This window comes from Diceros bicornis, chromosome 13 (genome assembly GCF_020826845.1).
Source record: "Diceros bicornis minor isolate mBicDic1 chromosome 13, mDicBic1.mat.cur, whole genome shotgun sequence".
In the NCBI taxonomy this organism is placed as follows: Eukaryota; Metazoa; Chordata; class Mammalia; order Perissodactyla; family Rhinocerotidae; genus Diceros; species Diceros bicornis.
In genome coordinates this window covers 34123466-34143173 of record NC_080752.1, presented here as the reverse complement: position 1 = coordinate 34143173, position 19708 = coordinate 34123466, and the positions used below count along the sequence as shown (strand labels likewise).

Here is a 19708-nt window from a genome sequence, read left to right as displayed (position 1 = left end):
GAGTTGGAGACTGGGCCCTAAAGGCCCTCTTGCCCTGCAGGCTTTCCTCATCGCCTTCACGTCGGACTTCCTGCTGCGTCTCCTGTACCGGCACGAGCAGCACAGCCACCTGCGCGGCTGTGTTAGCTTCACGCCGGCGCCCACGCCTCCTGCGTACCTTGCTCAGGGCAACCACACGCCCTGCACCCACCAGGCGCGGGGCGGGGCGAGGAGGGGGCGGGACCGTCTGGGAGGGAAGGGGCGCTGAGCTTGGTTGGGGTGGGGCCTGTCTGGGAGGGACCGGGTGCTGAATCTGGAGGTGGGGCGGTGAGCTTGCGGGAGAGGTGGGGCGGGGCATAGCTGGGAGGGGAGGGGCCTGTCTAGGAGGGGCGGGGCCTGCTGGGAGGGGCGGGGTGCTGAATCTGGAGGCGGGGCAGTGAGCTTGCGGGAGAGGTGGGGCGGGGCATAGCTGGGAGGGGAGAGACCTGTCTAGGAGGGGCGGGGCCTGCTGGGAGGGGCGGGGTGCTGAATCTGGAGGCGGGGCAGTGAGCTTGCGGGAGAGGTGGGGCGGGGCATAGCTGGGAGGGGAGGGGCCTGTCTAGGAGGGGCGGGGCCCTGGAATTTGGAGGCGGGGCGGCGAGCCTGTGGGAGGGATAGGCGGGGCCTAGCTGGGAGGGCCGGAAGCTGAGTCTGGGGGGCGGACTGGTGGGCAGAGCTGGCTGGGCGTAAGTGCTGAGGGGGCAGGGCCGGGCTCAAGGGCGGGGAGGAGCGGGAGTGCCCGGCGCCGAGTCGAGAGCTTCGCAGGACCCCGCGCTCCCCGCAACCCAGGTACAAGCCTTTCTCGACGCGCAGGAGAACCTCACCCTCTTTCACTGGAAGTTGCTGGCTGTGCGTCTGGGCTTCCTCATCGCCTTCGAGGTAGGCTCAGCCATCTGCGCGTCGGACAGACCTGAGTTCAAGTTCAGGCTCTGCCGCCGACCCGCTGTAACCCGGGATATATTATAGAATAAGATTTATTTCATAGGGTCGTTATGAAGATTCAGTGTCAAGCGCTTGCGCAGTGCCTCGCACATCGTAGGTGCTCGATAAATTAATATCACTACACTACTAATATTATTATCTCTTGGCAACAGACCTGGAGGAAGGAAAGGAAGCATGCTCCCTCCAGCTTTGCTCAAGATCGTCGTTCTCTAGCCCTACCTATAACAGGATCCCTAGTGTTAAGGGGTTCGAATTATACCTCTGTGTCTTTGGGCATATGACAACCTTTATATGCTGTGGTTTCTTCACCCGTAAAATAGGCGTAGTAATTGTACTCACCGCCTAGAACTGTTGTGAGGATTAAATGAATGAATACCCGGAAAACCCTCAAATACTGCCTTGCATTTAGTCAGCGCTCCATAAATTAAGATTGCTGAGGCAATCCTTCTCTTTGGCCCGCCTTCTCCCCAGCACGTGGTGTTCTTCTTGTGCCTCATCGCCTGGCTCGTGCCCGGCGTGCCAGCCGGACTGGCCACCAAGATAAAGCGCGGGCGCTACCTTGGCCAAGCAGGCGCTGGCGGTCAACCGGGAGGCGCTGCTCTCTGTCAGCACGGCCCGCGGACACTGGCCCCACCCCTGACCACGCCCCCTAGACCCGCCCCAGGCCTTAGGTCAGCTTTCTTGCCCCGCCCTCTGGTTTGGCCTCGCCCAGAGGGAGGATTGGCTGGATTCCCTCTATTTATTGCCTGGCCCCGCCCTTCAAGAAACTCCGCCCACGCCACGCCCCTCTTTTAACATTAATCCCAAAGGAGTCGCTTCTGCTCTGGAGGGCCAGAGCTCTGCCTGACCAAGCCGTGTTTTCTGTCCACTGCAGCAGGGGCGTTGTCCCCGGAGCCCAGGACGCAGGGGCGAGTGAGCCAGGACTGCCCTTCCAGGACCCTAGGTCCCCCAGGATGCTCCTTCGATTGGGGTCCTCTGCTTCTGGCTAGGGGTCTGAGCGGTACCTTGGCCAGCGACCCCACGGCCGCCCTGGAGCTGGGAAGAGAGGGAGGATTAGAGTTCTCTGAGGACCCCTAGTCCTGCATTGCCGCCCTCTCCCTGTTCCCCATCTCCTGCCCTTGTGCAGTGCTGACAATAAACTTCTCTCTGCACCCCAGCTTGCACCTCTCCATGGACACCTGGACCCCCACACATGTGCAATGTCTCTTCATTACCTGACGATGTTCTGGGGGGCCAAACTGGATATGAGGGATTAGCAGGGACCTAATCTCTCTGAATGGAATGGTCACCAGTTGGTAGCAGAGAATTCATTGGGGTCTGGGCCCTGGATCCCTTGCCCCATATGTTCATCAAGGCCTGTAGTGTCTGAATAATAATAACAACAGGGTTGAGGCTGGCCCAGTGGCGTAGCGGTTAAGTGTGCGCACTCCACTGTGGCAGCCTGCAGCCCGGGGTTCGCAGGTTCGGATCCCGGGTGTGCACCGATGCACCACTTGTCAAGCCATGCTGTGGCAGCGTCCCACATAAAGTAGAGGAAGATGGGCACGGATGGTAGCCCAGGGCCAATCTTCCTCAGCAAAAAGAGGAGGATTGGCAACGGATGTTAGCTCAGGGCTAATCTTCCTCACACACACACACAAAATAATAATAATAACAGGATTTAGTTAGGTCAGCTGAGACACCTCCCAGTGGACTTTCACGCACTTTTCACCAGATCCTCCCCAAAATCTGATGAGGCAGTACTGAGCAGTGGTTAAGGACGCAGGTTGTGGTGGAGTCAGACAGACCTGGATTTGAATATTAATTCTGACTCATTAGCTGTGTGACCTTGGGCAAGTTATTTAATCCTTTGAACCTCAATTTCATCAGCTATAAGATAGGGACTTCATACAGCTGATGAGAGATTTAAATGGGATAATGCCCATGACCTAACCTGTGCAAGCCTCATGGCCTCATCTGATGAGTGGGAGCAGTAACAGCATCTACCTCGTAGGGTCGTGGGAGATTACATGAACAAATTGGTGTGAAGTGCTCAGAACAGTGCCTGGCACATAGTGAGTGTACAATAAGAGTTATTAGCAACATGAATATTAGTATGTGTGTACATATTAATATTAATACTAAATGCCTGACAATTACTGAATGCTCAAATAAACAGTAGGTAATATTAGAGAGAAAGCAGCTTCCCCTTTCACAGCCTTGGGAAGATTGCATACCAGGAACAGAGTAGCCCTCCTTCCCGGAGGCTGGTTCTACTTGGGCTATTTGAATTGGTTTGTTGAGGGCTCATTTGGTGTGGACTAGAGTCTGGGAAGGCTTCCTGGTAGAGGAGGCCGTTGGAAATGGTGAGGTGGATCATTCTAGGCAGCAAGGGAGGATGGGTCATTCAGGAGGAGTGGTGATGCTGGAACGGCTGGCCAGGATGATGCCAGATGCGTCACATCACCGACTTGCATGATTTCCATCTCACAATCGTAGAGATGAGTATTCCCGTTTTATAGATGCTATAGCTGGCTCAGAGGCGGTCAGCACACTGTGGAGTTCTCAGGGTCTCTGAGGAGCCCAGGACTTGGGAGGTTTTCTATGAAGCTCGCAGGATGCTCCCCAGCCCCAAAGAGCCCCCTGTGCATGTCTCACATTTGGGAAGGTCCAGAAGAAGAGTGACCTGTCTCCTGGGAGGAAAAGCAGTGCCTCCCTCATCTTTAGGACGTCGGTCTGGGGTCCTTCTGAGCCTCTCCTGGGCATAGGACTCCCATTGTTCCAGCCCCCCTCTTGTACCCCAGACTGGCCAAACCGGTTCTGGGGAAGGGGGGTGGGGAGCAGGCACGTTGAGACAGCCGCCCGCCTGCCTGCCTGCAAGGTTCCCTCCACCTTCGCCTCCCCCCTCCGCGCCCCACACAATACCCAGGAGCTTGCATTGCCCGGCTCAGGGGCCATGCTGACATCGCCCCCTGAGGACCTGGCTGCAACCCCAGAGCCCCCAGGGTGGTCTGGAGCCCTGGACCTTGCCGGAGGCCGGACGGAGCTCCCTGGCTGAGGTAGGGCCCCATCCGGTTGCCAGCAGCCCCATCCTCCTCCCGCCAGTCTTCCCGAGGGAGTCCTTTGTGCTGCCTGCCTGGCCTCTGATCCTGGCTCCCACCCCCACCCACTTATGGCCTCCTGGGGCTCTGCAGCCTGCTTGGCCTGGATCCCCTTTCTGGCCATGACCTCCCACTTGGCTTTGTCCCTTAAGGGGCAGAGGGGCCCTGGCAGGACGCTTCTCTGGGCAGCAGGGCAAGGGGCACCAGGGAGGGGGCAGGGAACAGCTGGGCACAGGAGGCTTCCCCTGGACCATGGTAGTGTCCAGGGACCCTCTCTGCCAGCCTTGCCAAGTAGGCCCATTGTCCATGTGATTAGCAGTGCCCACTGGATGGGACCCTCCTTGGCCCCTGCCCATCCTTCTCGGCCTGCAGAGACACTCATGATGTCACAGGTTTCCTAGAGGGCAGCCAGGAGGGCCCTTAGGGTCTACTTTACAGGGGACACTGAGGCCCAGGGACAGGCTCTGCCTTGCCTAAGGCCACACAGCTGGTCAGTGTCAACACTGGGCCTTGAACCTTGGCAGGGGTTTTCTGCTGTAGGTTCCAGAATGACCCTTGCCTAGTGGGACTGGAGTATCCTGTGATCATGTCTTGGGCAGGTCATATCCCTGCTACCTGGGGCCAGTTCTCTTCTTGAGGTTTTTTTTCAAGCAGACATGAGCTACATACAATATGAACACAGCTCTCCCCTCCTTGATCCCCAGCATTGAGGTTGAGTGGGCCACATCCCCGGAAGGCCACAGGGCTGGCATCCCAGCTAGATGGGTCATTCCCATTGCCCCCTGGCCTGGATAGAGGTGGAGGCTGACTTGCTCCTGACTTTCCCCCTAGGGACCTGCCTTCAACCACATCTCCCCAGAAAGCCTTCCACCACCACCCCCAGGACATTCACCCAGCCTTCTCCTCTGAGGCTTTCATAGGAGCTGTTCCTGCCCCAAGGGTTCCATATTTTTGCTCATTTATCTCTGCAACTGACAAGGGTGAGGAGGTTCCTCCCTGCCCTCCAGGGGCTTCCAGAACCCAAATGGAGAGAATCTCACAGAAGACAAGGGAGCAGGGGCATGTGTGTATTCTTGCACGTGTGTGCCCACAGAAGCAAATGGGACTTCTGTGTTGAGGACTTCTGACTCCTGGAGAGAGAGAGGCCTGTCTGGTGGGCAGTGGTCCCCTGTGTCTCCTGCCACGTGCTCCTAAAAAGTAGGGTGTGTCTCATCCTCTGCCTCAATTTCCCCATCTCTGTAATTGCCCAAGCCATCCCCCTGACTAGAGAAAGACTAATAATAATACTCCGAAGAATCACTATCAACTACAAAGCTCCCACTGAGAGCTAGGTGCTCTATATGCGTTATCATTAATTCTCATATTAGCTTATGAAGTTGGGATGACCATCCTATTTACCAGATGAGGAAACTGAGAGACTTGCTCAGATGGTCAGAAGTTTAAGGTATAAGCTACAGCTGTCCCTGAGGGGAGGGCCTGAAGGAGTAATTGTCCCTTAGGAGCAGCCAATACCCCCCACCCACAGACACACACACCAGGAAGGGGATGAAGAGAGCAGGGGAAGCAACTCTTCTCGACTTTGCTCGGCTTCTCCGAGGGGCTGTGCAGAGAGAGTGGGGCCCAGTCACAGACCCAGCCGTCCTCCCCTGGGTCCTCTCCTCCCTCCCTGTCTCCCAGGGTCTCTGAGACAGTCACTGTTTCTCTCAGGCCAGGGCTTTCTCCTTACCTATGTGCACTGGGTCCCTGGGTATTTCGGCTGAATGGTTAGCTATTGCTCCCTTCAGGAAGCCTTCCTGGAATGCCCAGGTTGAGCTGAGCCCAGCTCTCTACTCTGATGGTTCCTCTGGCTTGGCTCCTGCCAACTGGGATTATGGCTGTTTTTGTTTTCGGCTCCCCCACTAGATTGGCAACCCAGCAGGGCACAAAGTGTTTGTCCATCTGTCTCCCTGGGTTTTTCTGGGCTTCACCTCTGTCTCTGAGTGTCTGGTCTGTCTGGAATTGTCAATGTCTCTGTCTCTCTGTCTCCACATCTGGGTCCCTGAATGTCTCAGCATCTGTGGTTTTCTGGTTTTGAGTGCTTTGGGGTCTCGGTTTCTGAGTTGCTGCCTAAAAGGTCTCCAGGTCTCTATCTCTCAGTCTCTCAGTCTCTGTCTCCTGGGTCTCCTGGCCCTGCCAGGCTGGGCATTGCCCCTTTGGCCCAGGGGGCCTCTGGGGGTCCATGCTGCCCGGCCTGCCCGTAGCGAGGCCCGGCTAGGGTAGGCCCCCGCCCAGCCTGCTGCCTGCCTCCTCCCTCTCTGCCCGCTTGCCTCACCACAGGGTTTGATGAATCAAACTCTTTGTCTGGGTGGGATCTCCCCCAGCCAGCTGGGCAGAGAGAGGGCTTCCCCTGCCGGAGCAGCCAAACAACATCTGCAGTGGGCCTCGGCTGGAGAGGTGAGGGGCTGCAGGAGGGCATCTAGCAAGGGCCACGGGGCAAGGGCTGTGGGCACTCGGACCCCTCGATCATTAGGCCTGTCCTGAGGCTCCGGCAGGCTCCCTGGGGATGACTTCCTACCCAGAGAGGATCCTTTAGCCTGGCCTGATCCCAGGACTGGGAGCTGGGTAGGGAAGAACCCCTCTCTCACCCCAAGCTGGGGGGCTGGGGCACCTCCCTGCCCTTCTCCTGGGAGGGCCCAGCCTGATCTAGGTGGTGGCCCGCCTGCCAGTCTGTGACCCTCCCAGCCAGCTTGGCATGGGTGTGGGCACCACTCAGTGCTGAAAGCTGCAATGCTGGGCATGGGAGGGGAGGTTGGGGAAGACCAAAGCAAGGACTTCTGGGTCTGTGTGTTTGTCTGCATCCTGGTGCGTGAGTGTGAGAAAGTGGATATGTAAATATCTGATGGATCAGTGTGTGTGTGAAAAAGTGTGTGACTGTATATTGTTGTGTAAAAAAGTGTGTGTGAATGTGTGAGCCTGTGAATTTGAAATGTCTGAGTGTATCTGTGAAAGTGTGTATGTCAAGTGTGTACTTGGGAGAAAATGTGTGTGGTGTGTGTGTGTGTGTGTGCATGGAACATACATGGATTTGTGTGGCAATGTATGTATCTGTATGTCTGATCGTATGTCAGTGAGAGTTAGAAAATGTACAAGGTGGTTAAAAGTGCGGATTCAGGAGCTAGACTGCCTGGGTTTGAATCCTGGCTCCACCATTTACCAAGTAACAACCTCTGTGCCTCACTTTCCTCTCCTATAAAATGGGGATAATAATAGCATCAACTCAGGGTTGCCATGAGGATTAAATGAGATAATATGTATAAAGCACTTGGCCTGTCATTCAGTAAGTGTTAAGTATTAGCTAGTACTACTATAATTAGGGGTGTGAGTGTGCTTGTACAGATGTGTGTACACATGTGTACACAAGCGTTTGTCCAGGCCTCCAGGACATGACGGCTCACTGGCCAGCTCTGCTGTCCTGTGTCTGGCTTTGATACCTTCTCCCCCGCAGGCCCAGGTGGGTGGCAGAGCAAAGGAGGAATGGACTGTGGGCCACCTGCCACCCTCCAGTCCCACCTGGCTGGGCCACCTAGCACTGCCTGCCACCCAGTAGCCGTGTGCCAGCAGGAGAGTCTGTCCTTTGCGGAATTGCCCACCCTGCAGCCCCCAAGCCCTGTGTGTCTGGATCTCTTCCCCGTTGCGCCAGAGGAGCTGCGGGCTCCTGGCAGCCGCTGGTCCCTGGCGACCCCTGCTCCTCTCCAAGGGCTGCTATGGCCACCATCCCCAGGAGACCCAGACACCGAGATCTCCACCAGTGGGGGGATGCGGCCCAGCAGGGCTGGCAGCTGGCCACACTGTCCTAGTGCCCAGCCCCCAGCTCTGGAGGGACCCTGGAGTCCCCAGCACCCACAGCCGCAGCGCCGGGCCAGCCATGGCTCGGAGAAGAAGTCAGCCTGTGAGTCACTCTGGGTGAGGGGGTGGTGGCCCAGTGGGGTGGATAGGGGAGAGGCTGGGTGGCTCTTTTAGGACTCTTAAGCTCCAGAGTTCCCCAAACAGGCAGGACAAGTGGTAGATTTCAGTGATAAGGGAACTGGAGCTCAGGGAAGACAAGTGACTTGTCTGAGCTTACACAGCAAGTGAGTGGCTGTCCTGGGCACCTGGCCCCTTCCCCACTGCAGTCCAGCACTGCTCTCTCTACCCCTCTTGTTGATCCCATTTCTCTGGGGACCAGATCTTGGCAAAAACATTGGCCTTTCCTTTGGGCATGTCCCCCAGATGCTCAGGGCCACAGGGTGGCAGCAGGGAGAAGGCGGGGTGAGACCCCAGTGGATGCCAGCCTGTGCTCTCACCTCCCCTCCCTGCAGGGCGCAAGATGCGGGTGTACCAGCGTGAAGAGGCCCCTGGCAGCCTGGAGGCCCATGCTGTGTTCCTGGAGCCTGGCCAGGCGGCAGAGCAAGCCCGGAGCACAGAGGAGCCTCGGCAGCTGGAGCTGTCTGGGCCCACCCGCGTGGGCCTCGAGGGGCCTGAGCGGAGGCGCTTCTCAGCCTCTGAGCTGATGACCCGGCTGCACTCTTCTCTGCGTCTGGGGCGGAATTCGGCAGCCAGGGCACTGACCACAGGGTCAGGCACTGGAGCAGCTCGGGAAGGTACCATATCCTCCCCTGGGCCCTAAGAGCAGCTTATGAGCCAGATGCGGGTTGGGGCACGGCCCACCCACTGGACACCTGAGACTGGGTGCTGGCCAGCTAGAGTGTGTCGCCCTGGTGCCCAGCGCCACTCTGGGGCCACTCACCCTCAGCTCTTACCCTCTCCAGGGAAAGTGTGTGGAAGGGAGTCGCGCAGTGTAGAAGTGAGAGTGAACGGTATGGCGACGCCAGCCCCGGTTGACGCGAGCGGGGACCACGGCGGCTGGCCTGAGCCCAGGTACCACCTCCCACCCAGGGCTCGCGTCGAGGCGGGGTGCTGACGCAGAGGCCCTGACACTCTCCCTTTCCCAGGCTGGACACGCAAGAAGAGCCAGCTCTGGGTTCCCGGAGCGCTAGCGAGCGGCGCCAGTCACGGTTCCTCCTCACCTGTACGTGAGAGGAGGTCACGGAGGAAGGCTGGGGGGACTGGGCAACTAGGGTTTGGGGAGTTGAGAGGTAGGGATGGTGTGAGAGGGAGAGGACTGAATTCTCAGTGTCTAGCACAGGGCTGGCACGCAGCTGGTGCTCAAGCAGTGTTTGTGGAATGAGTGAATGAATGAATTCCCTGTGTCCCGCTATCCGAACCGTCGGAAAGGCTGGTTAAGTGAGGCGGGCTCTGGGGGAGCTGGGGAGGAGCGGGGTCGGGCTGGCGAGCGCCCCACGGCCCTCCCCGCCCCTGTGCCCGCCCAGCCGTCCTCTACCAGGAATACAGCGACGTGGCCAGCGCCCGCGAACTGCGGCGGCAGCAGCGCGAGGAGGAGGGCCCGGGGGACGAGGCGGAGGGCGCAGAGGAGGGGCCCGGGCCGCCGCGCGCCAACCTCTCGCCGAGCAGCTCCTTCCGGGCGCAGCGCTCGGCGCGAGGCTCCACCTTCTCGCTGTGGCAGGACATCCCCGACGTGCGCGGCAGCGGCGTCCTGGCCACGCTGAGCCTGCGCGACTGCAAACTGCAGGAGGTGGGCGCTGGGGCCTGGCGGGGCGGCGCCAGCGGGGCTGCAAGCCCGGGGAGGTGGTCCTGGGGCCCAGAGGGGGTGGGGCAACAGAAGGGGCGGGGCCAGGAGTACGTGGTCTAGGGACTGAGCCGGGATCCGGACCACGAGGGTACCAGGCCAGTGGGACTGAAAACTGCAGGAGGTGGGCTTGGGACCCAGCGGGGAAGGCGGACCACCGGAGGGCGGGGCCAGCGGGACTGTCATCGCGGAAGGACCTGACAAGGTGGGGCTGGCTGCAGCCGAGGACGGAGAAGCCGAGGAGCCGAAGGCTAGCGGAGAAGCGGGACGAAGGGGCGGGGCCTAGGATAGGGCGGGGCCAGAGGAGGGGCGGAATCGGGCGGGCGGCCGAGATGGGATCTCTGACAGCAAGGACAGGGGAGAGGCGGAGCCACCAGGCGTGACAATGCGTGGTGGGGGCGTGGCCAGGCGGGGCCAAGGGCAGGGGCGGGGTCAGCGGGAGAGCCGGGCTAAGGAAAGACGCACCCCGGGAGGGGCAGGGCCGTGGAATGACTAGGGCCGGCCGATTGGCGGAGCTGGGAGCGCAATCGAGGGCTCTAGTTGGGTTTGAACAATTGCGCGCGGCAGGAGGTGGGTCCTCGAACCCCGCCTGGCACCGGATCTGGGGTGAGGCTAGAGAAGGGGCGGGGCATGGGGTGCGGCTGTGTCTTAGCAACTGGTGTCCGGGGCTGCATGGGGGGATATGAGAGGCCAGGCTGTCCGGAGTGGGCTGGCTGGGCCCTTTCAACCCCGCGTCCACCCCCGCTCAGGCCAAGTTTGAGCTGATCACGTCCGAGGCCTCGTACATCCACAGCCTCTCGGTGGCCGTGGGCCACTTCTTAGCCTCGGCTGAGCTGAGCGAGTGTCTGGGGGCGCAGGACAAGCAGTGGCTGTTCTCCAAACTGCCCGAGGTCAAGAGCACCAGCGAGAGGTGAGGGAGTGAGCTGGCCTGCGGGGGCAGGGCGTGGGAACCGAGCCTGCCATTGGCCGGGCTCCCAGGTCTGGGGTCTTGCCCTGGCCCTGACCCCTCGCTGACCCCTCAGGTTCCTGCAAGACCTGGAGCAGCGGCTGGAGGCAGATGTCCTGCGCTTCAGCGTGTGTGACGTTGTGTTGCACCACTGCCCGGCCTTCCGCCGCGTCTACCTGCCCTACGTCACCAACCAGGCCTACCAGGAGCGCACCTACCAGCGCCTGCTGTAGGGCTGGGAGCTCAGAAGGGGGGGACGATAGAGGGGGTCTCAGGCAGGAGTAGGAGCAGAGGACTGGGTGAGGAATGGTGACCCGGGAGGGGAGGGGTTCCTGAAAGGAGCTCGGTGACTAGGATAAGGCTAGACCCAACCCCAGGGGGCAGGAAGGACCTGAGGAATCTGAGAAGGCACCTGCAGAACCAATGGAGCGGCTGGGGTCGTGCATCCAGGAATTCAGGCCCACCTGTGACCCCAGACCCCTCCCAATTCTCCAGCCTGGAGAACCCGAAGTTCCCTGGCATCCTGGCTCGTCTGGAGGAGTCTCCCGTGTGCCAGCGTCTGCCCCTCACCTCCTTCCTCATCCTGCCGTTTCAGAGGATCACCCGCCTCAAGATGCTGGTGGAGGTACCTGGAGGGCACAGGCTGCGGTGAGGGCTGGGAGAGGGAGATGCTGCCGCGCCCTCTGCAGCCCCTTCTGGGCACCCATGGATGGGCAGGGTCATGGGGGGAGGTCACAGCCTGCCTCATTGTGCTGACCCCACCCTCTAGAACATCCTGAAGCGGACAGCGCAGGGCTCTGAAGATGAAGACATGGCCACCAAAGCCTTCAACGCACTCAAGGAGGTGAGCTCGGTAGGGCAGGGGCTGTCGGGCTCCTGAGGACCTCCCCAGAACCCCACTGTGTCTCCAAAAGAGCCCGGCCTTCAGAGTCCCTGGTCCCCAGGTGGGAGTCTGAGGCTGGGTTCTGGGAGCGGAGGTTGGGGGCTGCAGGTGACCCTGCACGGCCTCCCTAGCTGGTGCAAGAGTGCAACGCCAGCGTGCAGTCCATGAAGAGGACAGAGGAGCTCATCCACCTGAGCAAGAAGATCCACTTCGAGGGCAAGGTGCGTGCCCGCAGCTGGCGGGACAGCACACAAAGGGGCAGCTGTGTCCCCTCCTTTCCTGGGAGCTGCAGGCCGGTTCATCACTGCCACCCTCCCATCCCCTGTCCTGTGCTTTCTGCCTGCTGCCCTGGGCCCGACCTGTCCTCCTCCTTCCTCCCAGATCTTCCCACTGATCTCTCAGGCCCGCTGGCTGGTTCGGCATGGGGAGCTGGTGGAGCTGGCGCCACTGCCCGCCGCACCCCCCGCCAAGCTGAAGCTGTCCAGCAAGGCGGTCTACCTGCACCTCTTCAATGACTGCTTGCTGCTCTCCCGGCGGAAGGAGTGAGTCGGGGCAGGGTGAGAGGAGGTAGATTGGAGCGGGGCTCCCTTCTTCCCCACCAGTGGGCTCACAGCCAGTCCATCACTGGGCCTGGGGGCGCTAGCCTGTGGCAGGCTCTGCTGCCATAGTATTCTGAACCTTGGAGGCTCCCACAGAAAAGGCAGAAATTCAAGGCAAGTACATCTTCCAGATCCTTGAGAACCAAGGGCTGGACTGTCTGCAGAAGACTTTTGAAGCTGCTCTGAGCTTAAGCCAATTAGAGCCGAGATCCAGAGCACAGCCCTGGAGCCCCAGCTCACCTGGGTCATAATGATAATAGCCAACATTTACTGAGCGCCTGTTCTGTGCCAGGCATGCTCATGGATTATTCCCTTTACGCCTCTAAACTTCTCCCTGGGAAGTCGGCTCCCTTGTTATTCTCAAGATCATGGCGCTAGTAAGTGCAGGAGCCAGGAGGAGGCCAGGCCAGATGCCGGATCCCAGGCTCTTTTTTTTTTTTTTTTTTGAGGAAGATCGGCCCTGAGCTGACATCTGCCAATCCTCCTCTTTTTGCTGAGGAAGACCAGCCCTGGGCTAACTTCCATGCCCATCTTCCTCCACTTTATATGGGATGCCGCTATAGCATGGCTTGACAAGCGGTGTGTTAGTGTACACCCGGGATCCGAACCGGCAAACCCCGGGCCGCCGCAGCGGAGCACGTGCACTTAACCGCTTGCACCACTGGGCCGGCCCCCGCAGGCTCTTAACTACTGTACTCTCCTGTCTTCTCTCTGTAAAATACAGACTACCACATAGGGAGATTCAATGTGAGAATAATGCATGAAAAGAGCTTAGCCCAGAGCTTAGCCACAGTGAACACTCACTCAGAATTAGCTGTGATTATTCTAAGTTTGGGATGAAGGAGAAGATGTCCTGAATGAGATAAGCCTTATGGCTGGATGGGATGAAGGATGGACATCTTATGCTATGAGAAGAGTTTATTCCTGATTTATTCATTCATTCAATAAAGCATCACTGAACCCCTGTTCTGTACCGGTCCTTCTGATGGGTGAAGATGAAGGAACCTATGGACCATCCTCGACCCACCCACCCATCCTTCCCCCAGGTGTTTGTTGAAACCAAATTGTGGGCCAGGCAGTGTCAAGCACTGGGACACAGTGGCAAACAGGAGACAAAGTTCAGATTCTAGACCAGTTCGAGAGTCAGACACTGAACAGTCCAGAGATCTCATCAGAGTTGCTATCTCGTGGGCTCTTTAGAACAGGGCTCGGGGCTGGCCCGGTGGTACAAGGGGTTAAGTGCGTGTGCTCCGCTGCAGCGGCCTGGGGTTCGCAGGTTCGGATCCCGGGCGCGCACCGACGCACCACTTGGCAAGCCATGCTGTGGCGGCGTCCCATATAAAGTGGAGGAAGATGGGCACGGATGTTAGCCCAGGGCCAGTCTTCCTCAGCAAAAAGAGGGGGATTGGTATGGATGTTAACTCGGGGCTGATCTTCCTCACAAAAAAAAAAAAAGAACAGGGCTCGGTGGAGAGGCTCAGAGAGAAGCTGAAAGCACGCCTGGGGGCGGGGGCTGGTCTTCCTCTCCGCCTCTGTGGGTGAGCTGGCAGGAATGGAGCTCCCGATTCCTTTGGGGGAATTTGCTGGCTGCCAGGGAGGTGGTGTCCCGCGCAGCCAGGTTTCCTTGAGGAGGGTGCTCGAGGGGCGGATGACCCCTTCTGCCTTCCAGTCAGAGCTCGCCTGGCCCTGAGGGTGGGGGCTGGGAGCCCGGCGGGCCGGGCTGACCTCGCTCCCTGGCCCTCAGGCTCGGGAAGTTTGCTGTGTTTGTCCACGCCACAATGGCCGAGCTGCAGGTGAGGGGCCTGAGCCTGAAGCTCCAGGGCATCCCCGGCCACGTGTTCCTCCTGCAGCTCCTCCACGGGCAGCACGCGAAGCACCAGTTCCTGCTACGCGCCCGGACGGAGTGAGTGGGCCTGGGGGTGGGGAGACAGGGCCCCCCAGGCGGGCCCAAGGCCTTCCTCTCTGGCTTCAGGAGGGTGGCATAAGGCAGCACCTGGGCAGAGCTGGCATCCAGGGGTGTTGGGCCTGCTCTGTTCCTATGCGCAGAGCTGGGCGGGACACAGGTTTGGGAACAGGGCTGTGGGGTGGGCCCTGGGGTGGGGGAGACATGACCTGGGGCCCGGGTCTGGACATCACAGCCCCTTCTCCCAGCCCTGCTCGCACCACCCAGGCCCCGGGAGACTGCACTTTGCAGGTTGTGACAACTCAGCCTTCCCTTCCTAGAAGTGAGAAGCAGCGGTGGATCTCGGCCATGTGCCCCTCCAGCCCCCAGGAGGACAGGCTGGTCATCAGCGAGGGAGAAGGTAGCAGCCTGCCCATCCCCCGCCGCCACTAAGCCCTTGTCCCCTGGGCTGGGTACCTCATTGCTCTCCGCGTTTCCTGCAATCCTGGGTGCCACGTTGCCAGCACGGCTAGCAGGGAGAGACACCAACTGGCCTGGGGCAGCCAGGGGCGGCTCTGCGGGACCTTGAAAGACGGGCAGGATTTACACAGGACAGCCGACCTCATGCACACAGGCCGCTCCCTGGTCGTGGCAAAGCCTTTCCTCTCCTCCCCTTTCATCCCCACAGAAGCTCATTCGCGAGTTAGAAAACAGAGATGCAGAGAGGTGAGGTGACCTGTCCGGGGTCACCCAGCTAGTCAGTGGCAGAGCTGGGACGGAAGCCAGGTCTGGCTCTATCTTTGCATCAGCGGCAGAGAGGACAGGAAGTGGCTGGCCGTGGGGTGTGGGGTGGTGGCCGTGGCCGTGGAGGCAGGTGAGGGATCTGCTCTGTTGATATAGAGGCTTCTTCTTTGGGTGTGAGATGAAGCTGGCACGCCAGGCTGCAGCCCAGTCATAGAGGACCTTGGTGTAGTGGGTACTAGGTAGCTATTGAAGGGTCCTGAGCAGAGGAGTTAGGGCTGAGCTAATGAAGGGGAAGGAAGAGAACTCTTTTCTACCCAGTACCTGCCATGTGTCAGGCTCGGTGCTAGGGGCTTTGTGTATGTGTTTACTTTACTTAATCCTCATGGCAACCCTATTAGGTAGACTCATTTTTCACATCTAAGAAAACTGAGGTTCAGAAATGTTAAGTAACTTGCCCAAAGTCACACAGCCAATAGGTGGCAGAGCTGGGATTCAAGACGGGTCTGGCCCCAAAGCCTGTGGTTTCCTGATACCACCAGCCCACCGACTGTGATGGAAAGAGCTGAGGGCCTGGACTGGAGCACATTCTCTGGCTTGTGCTAAGACTCCTGTTTGGGCTGGAAAGTGAGCTTCCCACTCCAAAGAGGTGGTCAGGGAAGGCCCCTGAAGAATAGAGAGGGGCAGCCATGAAAAGATCTGGAGAAGAGCATTCCTGGAAGGAGGAACAGCCAGTGCAAAGGCCCTGGGGCAGGAGGAGCTTAGAGTCTTTGAGGAACAGTAGGGTGACCAGTGTGTCTGAGCTTCATGAATAAGGGAGAGAGGGGAAAGAGGGGAGGGAAGGAGAGGAGGTTAGCAAGGAGGCAACCCCAGACCATGCAGGGCTTTGTAGGCTGAGAGAGGACTTTGGATTTTATTGTAAGAGGAGTGGGAAGCCCTGGAGGGTTATAAACGGGGGAGTGATGTGGCCTGAATCCCAGCTGAGAAGGGTGGACTGGAGGGAGCACCAGAGTAGCATCAGGGGGCATATGAAGGGGCCGTGACTGTTTTGTGGGGGTGTCTGGGGGCAGCTGGACGTTGGCCTGGAGGTCAGGGGCAAGGTGTTGGACTGAGCTGGGGAGGCAAGAGCCCTGGGCACAGGAGCAGTCACCGAAGCCGGGAGACACTGGATTCACCTAGGGCTTGTGTTTAGGGGAAGAGAGAAGAGTGGCCAGGGTGGGCAGAGGGAGGGGCAGAGGAAAAGAAACAGCAGCGACGACCCTCCCACCCCCTTACTTCCTCCTACTGCCCCCCCATCCTGCCTTGGGGACCCTCTCACTCTCCCTTGGGCTCTCAGACCGCCCCCAGGTTCAGTGTGTCAGGACATACAAGGCATTGCAGCCGGACGAGCTGACCTTGGAGAAGACTGACATCCTGGCAGTGAGGACCCGGACCAGTGACGGTGAGACGGGTCCACTGGAAGGCCTCCCTGATGGGGCCTGGGCGGGAAGGAGGTAGCTAGAGGGATAAGACATCACAGGAAAAGGTTATGCAAGTGTTGATCAACCACAGCATACAGGGATCAAGTTAGACAAGAGGAGGAACTTCCTGCTTGTAAAGATGTAGGATCGAGAATGACTGACGGGGAAGAGTGGGAAATACCCTTCTTAGCGGATGTCAGGAAAAACAGGTCTGAAGTTTATCTACAAGCCTGCTAGAGGCAGGGGCCTTCCTGAAGCTGAGAGAAGCTGAGATGATGTCACCTCGGCCCCAGGGGTGCAGACGAGGCTTGCATCAGGGCCTAGGTATTCCCTCACAGACCTGGCCCTCGTGTCCCTTTGATGCCACTGATGCTGCTCCTGGGCCATGTGCCCCTAGGCTGGCTGGAGGGGGTCCGCCTGGCAGACGGTGAGAAGGGGTGGGTGCCCCAGGCCTACGTGGAAGAGATCAGCAGCCTCAGTGCCCGCCTCCGCAACCTCCGGGAGAACAAGCGGATCACGAGTGCCACCAGCAAATGGGGGGAGCCCCCCGCGTGATGGGCAGCCGTGGCCTGGGACACCAGCTCCCTGGCCGGCTCCTGGGCAGGTCTGGAGGGGGCCTGCGTGTCTCCATGCCCCAAGCCTCTGCTGCTGAGACTTCTGTTCCGTGGCCTGGCATCGAGGGTACAGGCTGGACACAGGAGGGGGTTCCCTCCAGAGGGTCTCATGCTCCTCAGTGTCCCACTTCAGGGCTGAGGGCAGTTCCTTCCTCTGGCACGGGGGCCACACAGGTGACCTCTGATATCTGGCAGGGACTGGGGCCCTCTCCCTTCCATGCCCTCCACCTGGCCTGACTCGTGGTCCCTCTGGCAGGGGCCTCGCTGGGAACGGCTCTGGTGACGATGGGTGCTGGGACCTATGTATATGTCTGGGGTCTTCCGGCCAGAGCCTGTGTGGGGCCTGGTTTCTGTGACTTGTCTGTAAATAAACTCCCCTAATGCCTTTGCTTGGAGTCCATGAGCATCTGATGCTGCCCCCACCCCAGCTCCGTTTCCCCATGTAAAGATCAGGAGGGTGGCTGCCTCCTACTGGGGGGTTGTCCTTCTGTGGAGCCCACCTCTTAGCCAGAGGAGAGAGAGGGGGGAGCTGCATGTCAGTTAGACTGCTTTTGGCTGAAATTAACAAAATAGCAGATTCAAATAGGCTTAAATATTAAAGAGAATTTATTAGTTCTTGTATTTGTTTCTTAAAGCTTCTGTAAAGAAATTACCACAAACTAGGTGACTTAGAACAACAGAAATTCATTCTCTAACTGTTCTGGAGGCCAGAAGTCTGAAGTCAGTATCATTGGGCCAAAGTCCAGATGTCGGCCGGGCCGTGCTCCCTCCTGTGGTGGACGTGTGCTCCACGGGGAGTTGTTCCTGGCCTTTCCCAGCTTCTGGTGGCTGCCAGCATTCCTTGGCTTGTAGCCACATCACTCTGTCTCTGCCTCTGTGGTCACGTTGTCGTCTCTGGGTGTCTATGTCAGATCTCCCTCTGCCTCCCTCTTATAAGGATACATGCAATTGCATTTGAGGCCAACCCAGGTAACCTCCCCATTTTATAATCCTTTACTTAAATCTCATCTGCGAAGATCTCCACGCCTATTTTTGTCATATAAGTTAACATTCACAGGTTCCAGAGATTAGGACATGAATATCTTTTGGGGGGCCATTTCTCAGCCTACCACAGCTCTCATAACTGAGAAGTATAGAGGTAGGGTGGACTTCAGGTAAGGCTTGATCCAGTGGCTCATTGATGTCACTATGTCACTGAGGACTCAGCTCTTTCTGTTTCTCTACTCTGTTGTCCTTGGTATTGGATTCATCCTAAGGCTTCCAGGGGCTTCACCATTCACATCCAACATGGAAGAAGAGAAGTGTCTTTGTCCCGGCGTTCTCTGTCAAAGTCCTAGGATGTTCTCTGATTAGACCAGCTTGGGTCATGTGGTTACCTCTGGGCTGATCACGGTGGCTGGGTTATGGTGTATGCTGATAGACCTCGCCTAGGTCATGTGCTTTATCCCTGGAGCCAAGTTGGGGAGTTATCTTCCCTGGAACCCCCTGGATCCTCAAGTGGAGTTTGGCGGCTGCTGCAAAGGAGGGGTAGATGCTGGGGAGCCCAATGTTCATTGAAACCCAAGTCACTCAAAAGAGTGGAAGGCCCTGGGAATAATGACCTTGGATATGTGAACACACTTGGGGGGACAGGATCATCCTTCATCCCTCAAAAGGAGGTCTTGGGGAGAAGAAAACAGATGAGTCAGGGTGGTCCTAGAAGGCAAACAGAGACAGGGGAGAAGCTCAGACCCATGAAGACTTGGGGAGGACTTTCTAACGTGAGATGGTGCAGGGAGGGTGGAGGGCACGGGCGAGAGGCAGACACATTTGAATGTGAACTCTGGTTCAGACCTTTATACCCTGTGTAATTTTTAAAAAGAAAGCTTTTACTTTGGAATAACTAGGTTTACAGAAAAGTTGCAAAGATTGTTCTGTACAGCCCTGTCCCAGTTCCCCCGTTGTCGACATCTTACGTTACCATGGTACCGTTGTCAAAACTAAGAAACCAACATTGGTACATGACTATTAACTGAACTCCAGATTTTATTCAGATTTCACCAGTTTTTCCACTAATGGGTCTTTTCTGTTCTGAGAGCCAATCCAGGGTCCCACACAGCATGTAGTCAGCACATGTTGGTCTCCTCTGGTCTGGGACAGTTTCTCAGTCTTTCCTGGGTTTTCATGACCTTGACAATTTTGAGGAGTTCTGGTCAGTGTTTTGTTAGACTATCCCTCCATTTGGGTTTATCTGATGTTTTTCTCATGAAACTCCTGGGCAGGAGTTATGGGTTTGGGGGAAGAATACCACAGAGGTGAAGTGTCCTTCTGGTCACATGATCTCAGGAGGCACATGATGTCCCCAGGACTTATTACTGGTGATGTTAACCTTGATTACAGGGTTAACTGGTGTCTGCCAGGTGTTCCCACTGTGAAGTGACTATTTTCCCCTTTCCATACTTTGTTCTTTGGAAGCAGTGGAACCCACACTCAAGTTGGGGGGAGGCATCCTCCACCTCCTGGGGGACATATCTATGTATATTATTTGGAATTCTTCTGTAAGGAAAATTTGCTCCTTTCTCCTCATTTATTTAATCCATCATTTATTTCTATCAGCATGGACCCATGGCTTTATTTATCTTATCCTTTGGGTATTGCTTCAATACTCAGTTATTTATTTTATTGTTCAAATTGTCCCATCTTTGGCCATTGGGCACTCTTTCAGATTAGCTCCTGCGTCTGTTTGACATCCCTTCATCCTTTGTTTTTTTGAACATTTCCTTACTTTCTGGCACTACAAGATGCTCCAGGCTCATCTTATATTTCCCCTGCCTCAGCGCTAAAATCAGCCATTTCTCTAAGGAGTGTGATTCCTTTTATTGGAGAGTGGTATTTAGAA

At 57.7% G+C, this 19708-nt stretch overlaps 1 protein-coding gene across 5 annotated transcripts; it reads left to right on the top strand.

Annotated features, from left to right (window-relative positions):
- Nucleotides 1–710: 710 nt before the first annotated feature.
- ARHGEF19 (Rho guanine nucleotide exchange factor 19) lies at nucleotides 711–17218 on the top strand. 5 transcript variants are annotated; one of them, XM_058552986.1, is made up of 16 exons: nucleotides 711–897; nucleotides 7525–7968; nucleotides 8378–8659; nucleotides 8828–8936; nucleotides 9011–9087; nucleotides 9389–9651; nucleotides 10455–10615; nucleotides 10728–10880; nucleotides 11147–11276; nucleotides 11421–11495; nucleotides 11666–11755; nucleotides 11916–12076; nucleotides 13878–14036; nucleotides 14357–14436; nucleotides 16093–16197; nucleotides 16614–17218. In XM_058552986.1, exons 2-16 carry the CDS (start codon nucleotides 7554–7556, stop codon nucleotides 16769–16771), a joined length of 2418 nt encoding a protein of 805 aa, XP_058408969.1. In that variant the 5' UTR covers nucleotides 711–897; nucleotides 7525–7553; the 3' UTR covers nucleotides 16772–17218. The 5 variants fall into 5 exon arrangements, with proteins under 5 accessions (XP_058408969.1, XP_058408968.1, XP_058408970.1 ...); XM_058552985.1 differs by lacking the exon at nucleotides 711–897 and adding an exon at nucleotides 904–3998; XM_058552987.1 differs by lacking the exon at nucleotides 711–897 and adding an exon at nucleotides 904–6473.
- Nucleotides 17219–19708: the final 2490 nt, after the last annotated feature.

Excerpts from the sequence above, each read along its gene's own strand:
- ARHGEF19 (XM_058552986.1), top strand. The coding sequence starts at position 7,554 with ATGGACTGTGGGCCACCTGCCACCCTCCAGTCCCACCTGGCTGGGCCA. Across the intron at positions 9,088-9,388 it reads GTCACGGTTCCTCCTCACCT|CCGTCCTCTACCAGGAATAC; the intron begins GTACGTGAGAGG and ends GTGCCCGCCCAG. Across the intron at positions 9,652-10,454 it reads GCGACTGCAAACTGCAGGAG|GCCAAGTTTGAGCTGATCAC; the intron begins GTGGGCGCTGGG and ends ACCCCCGCTCAG.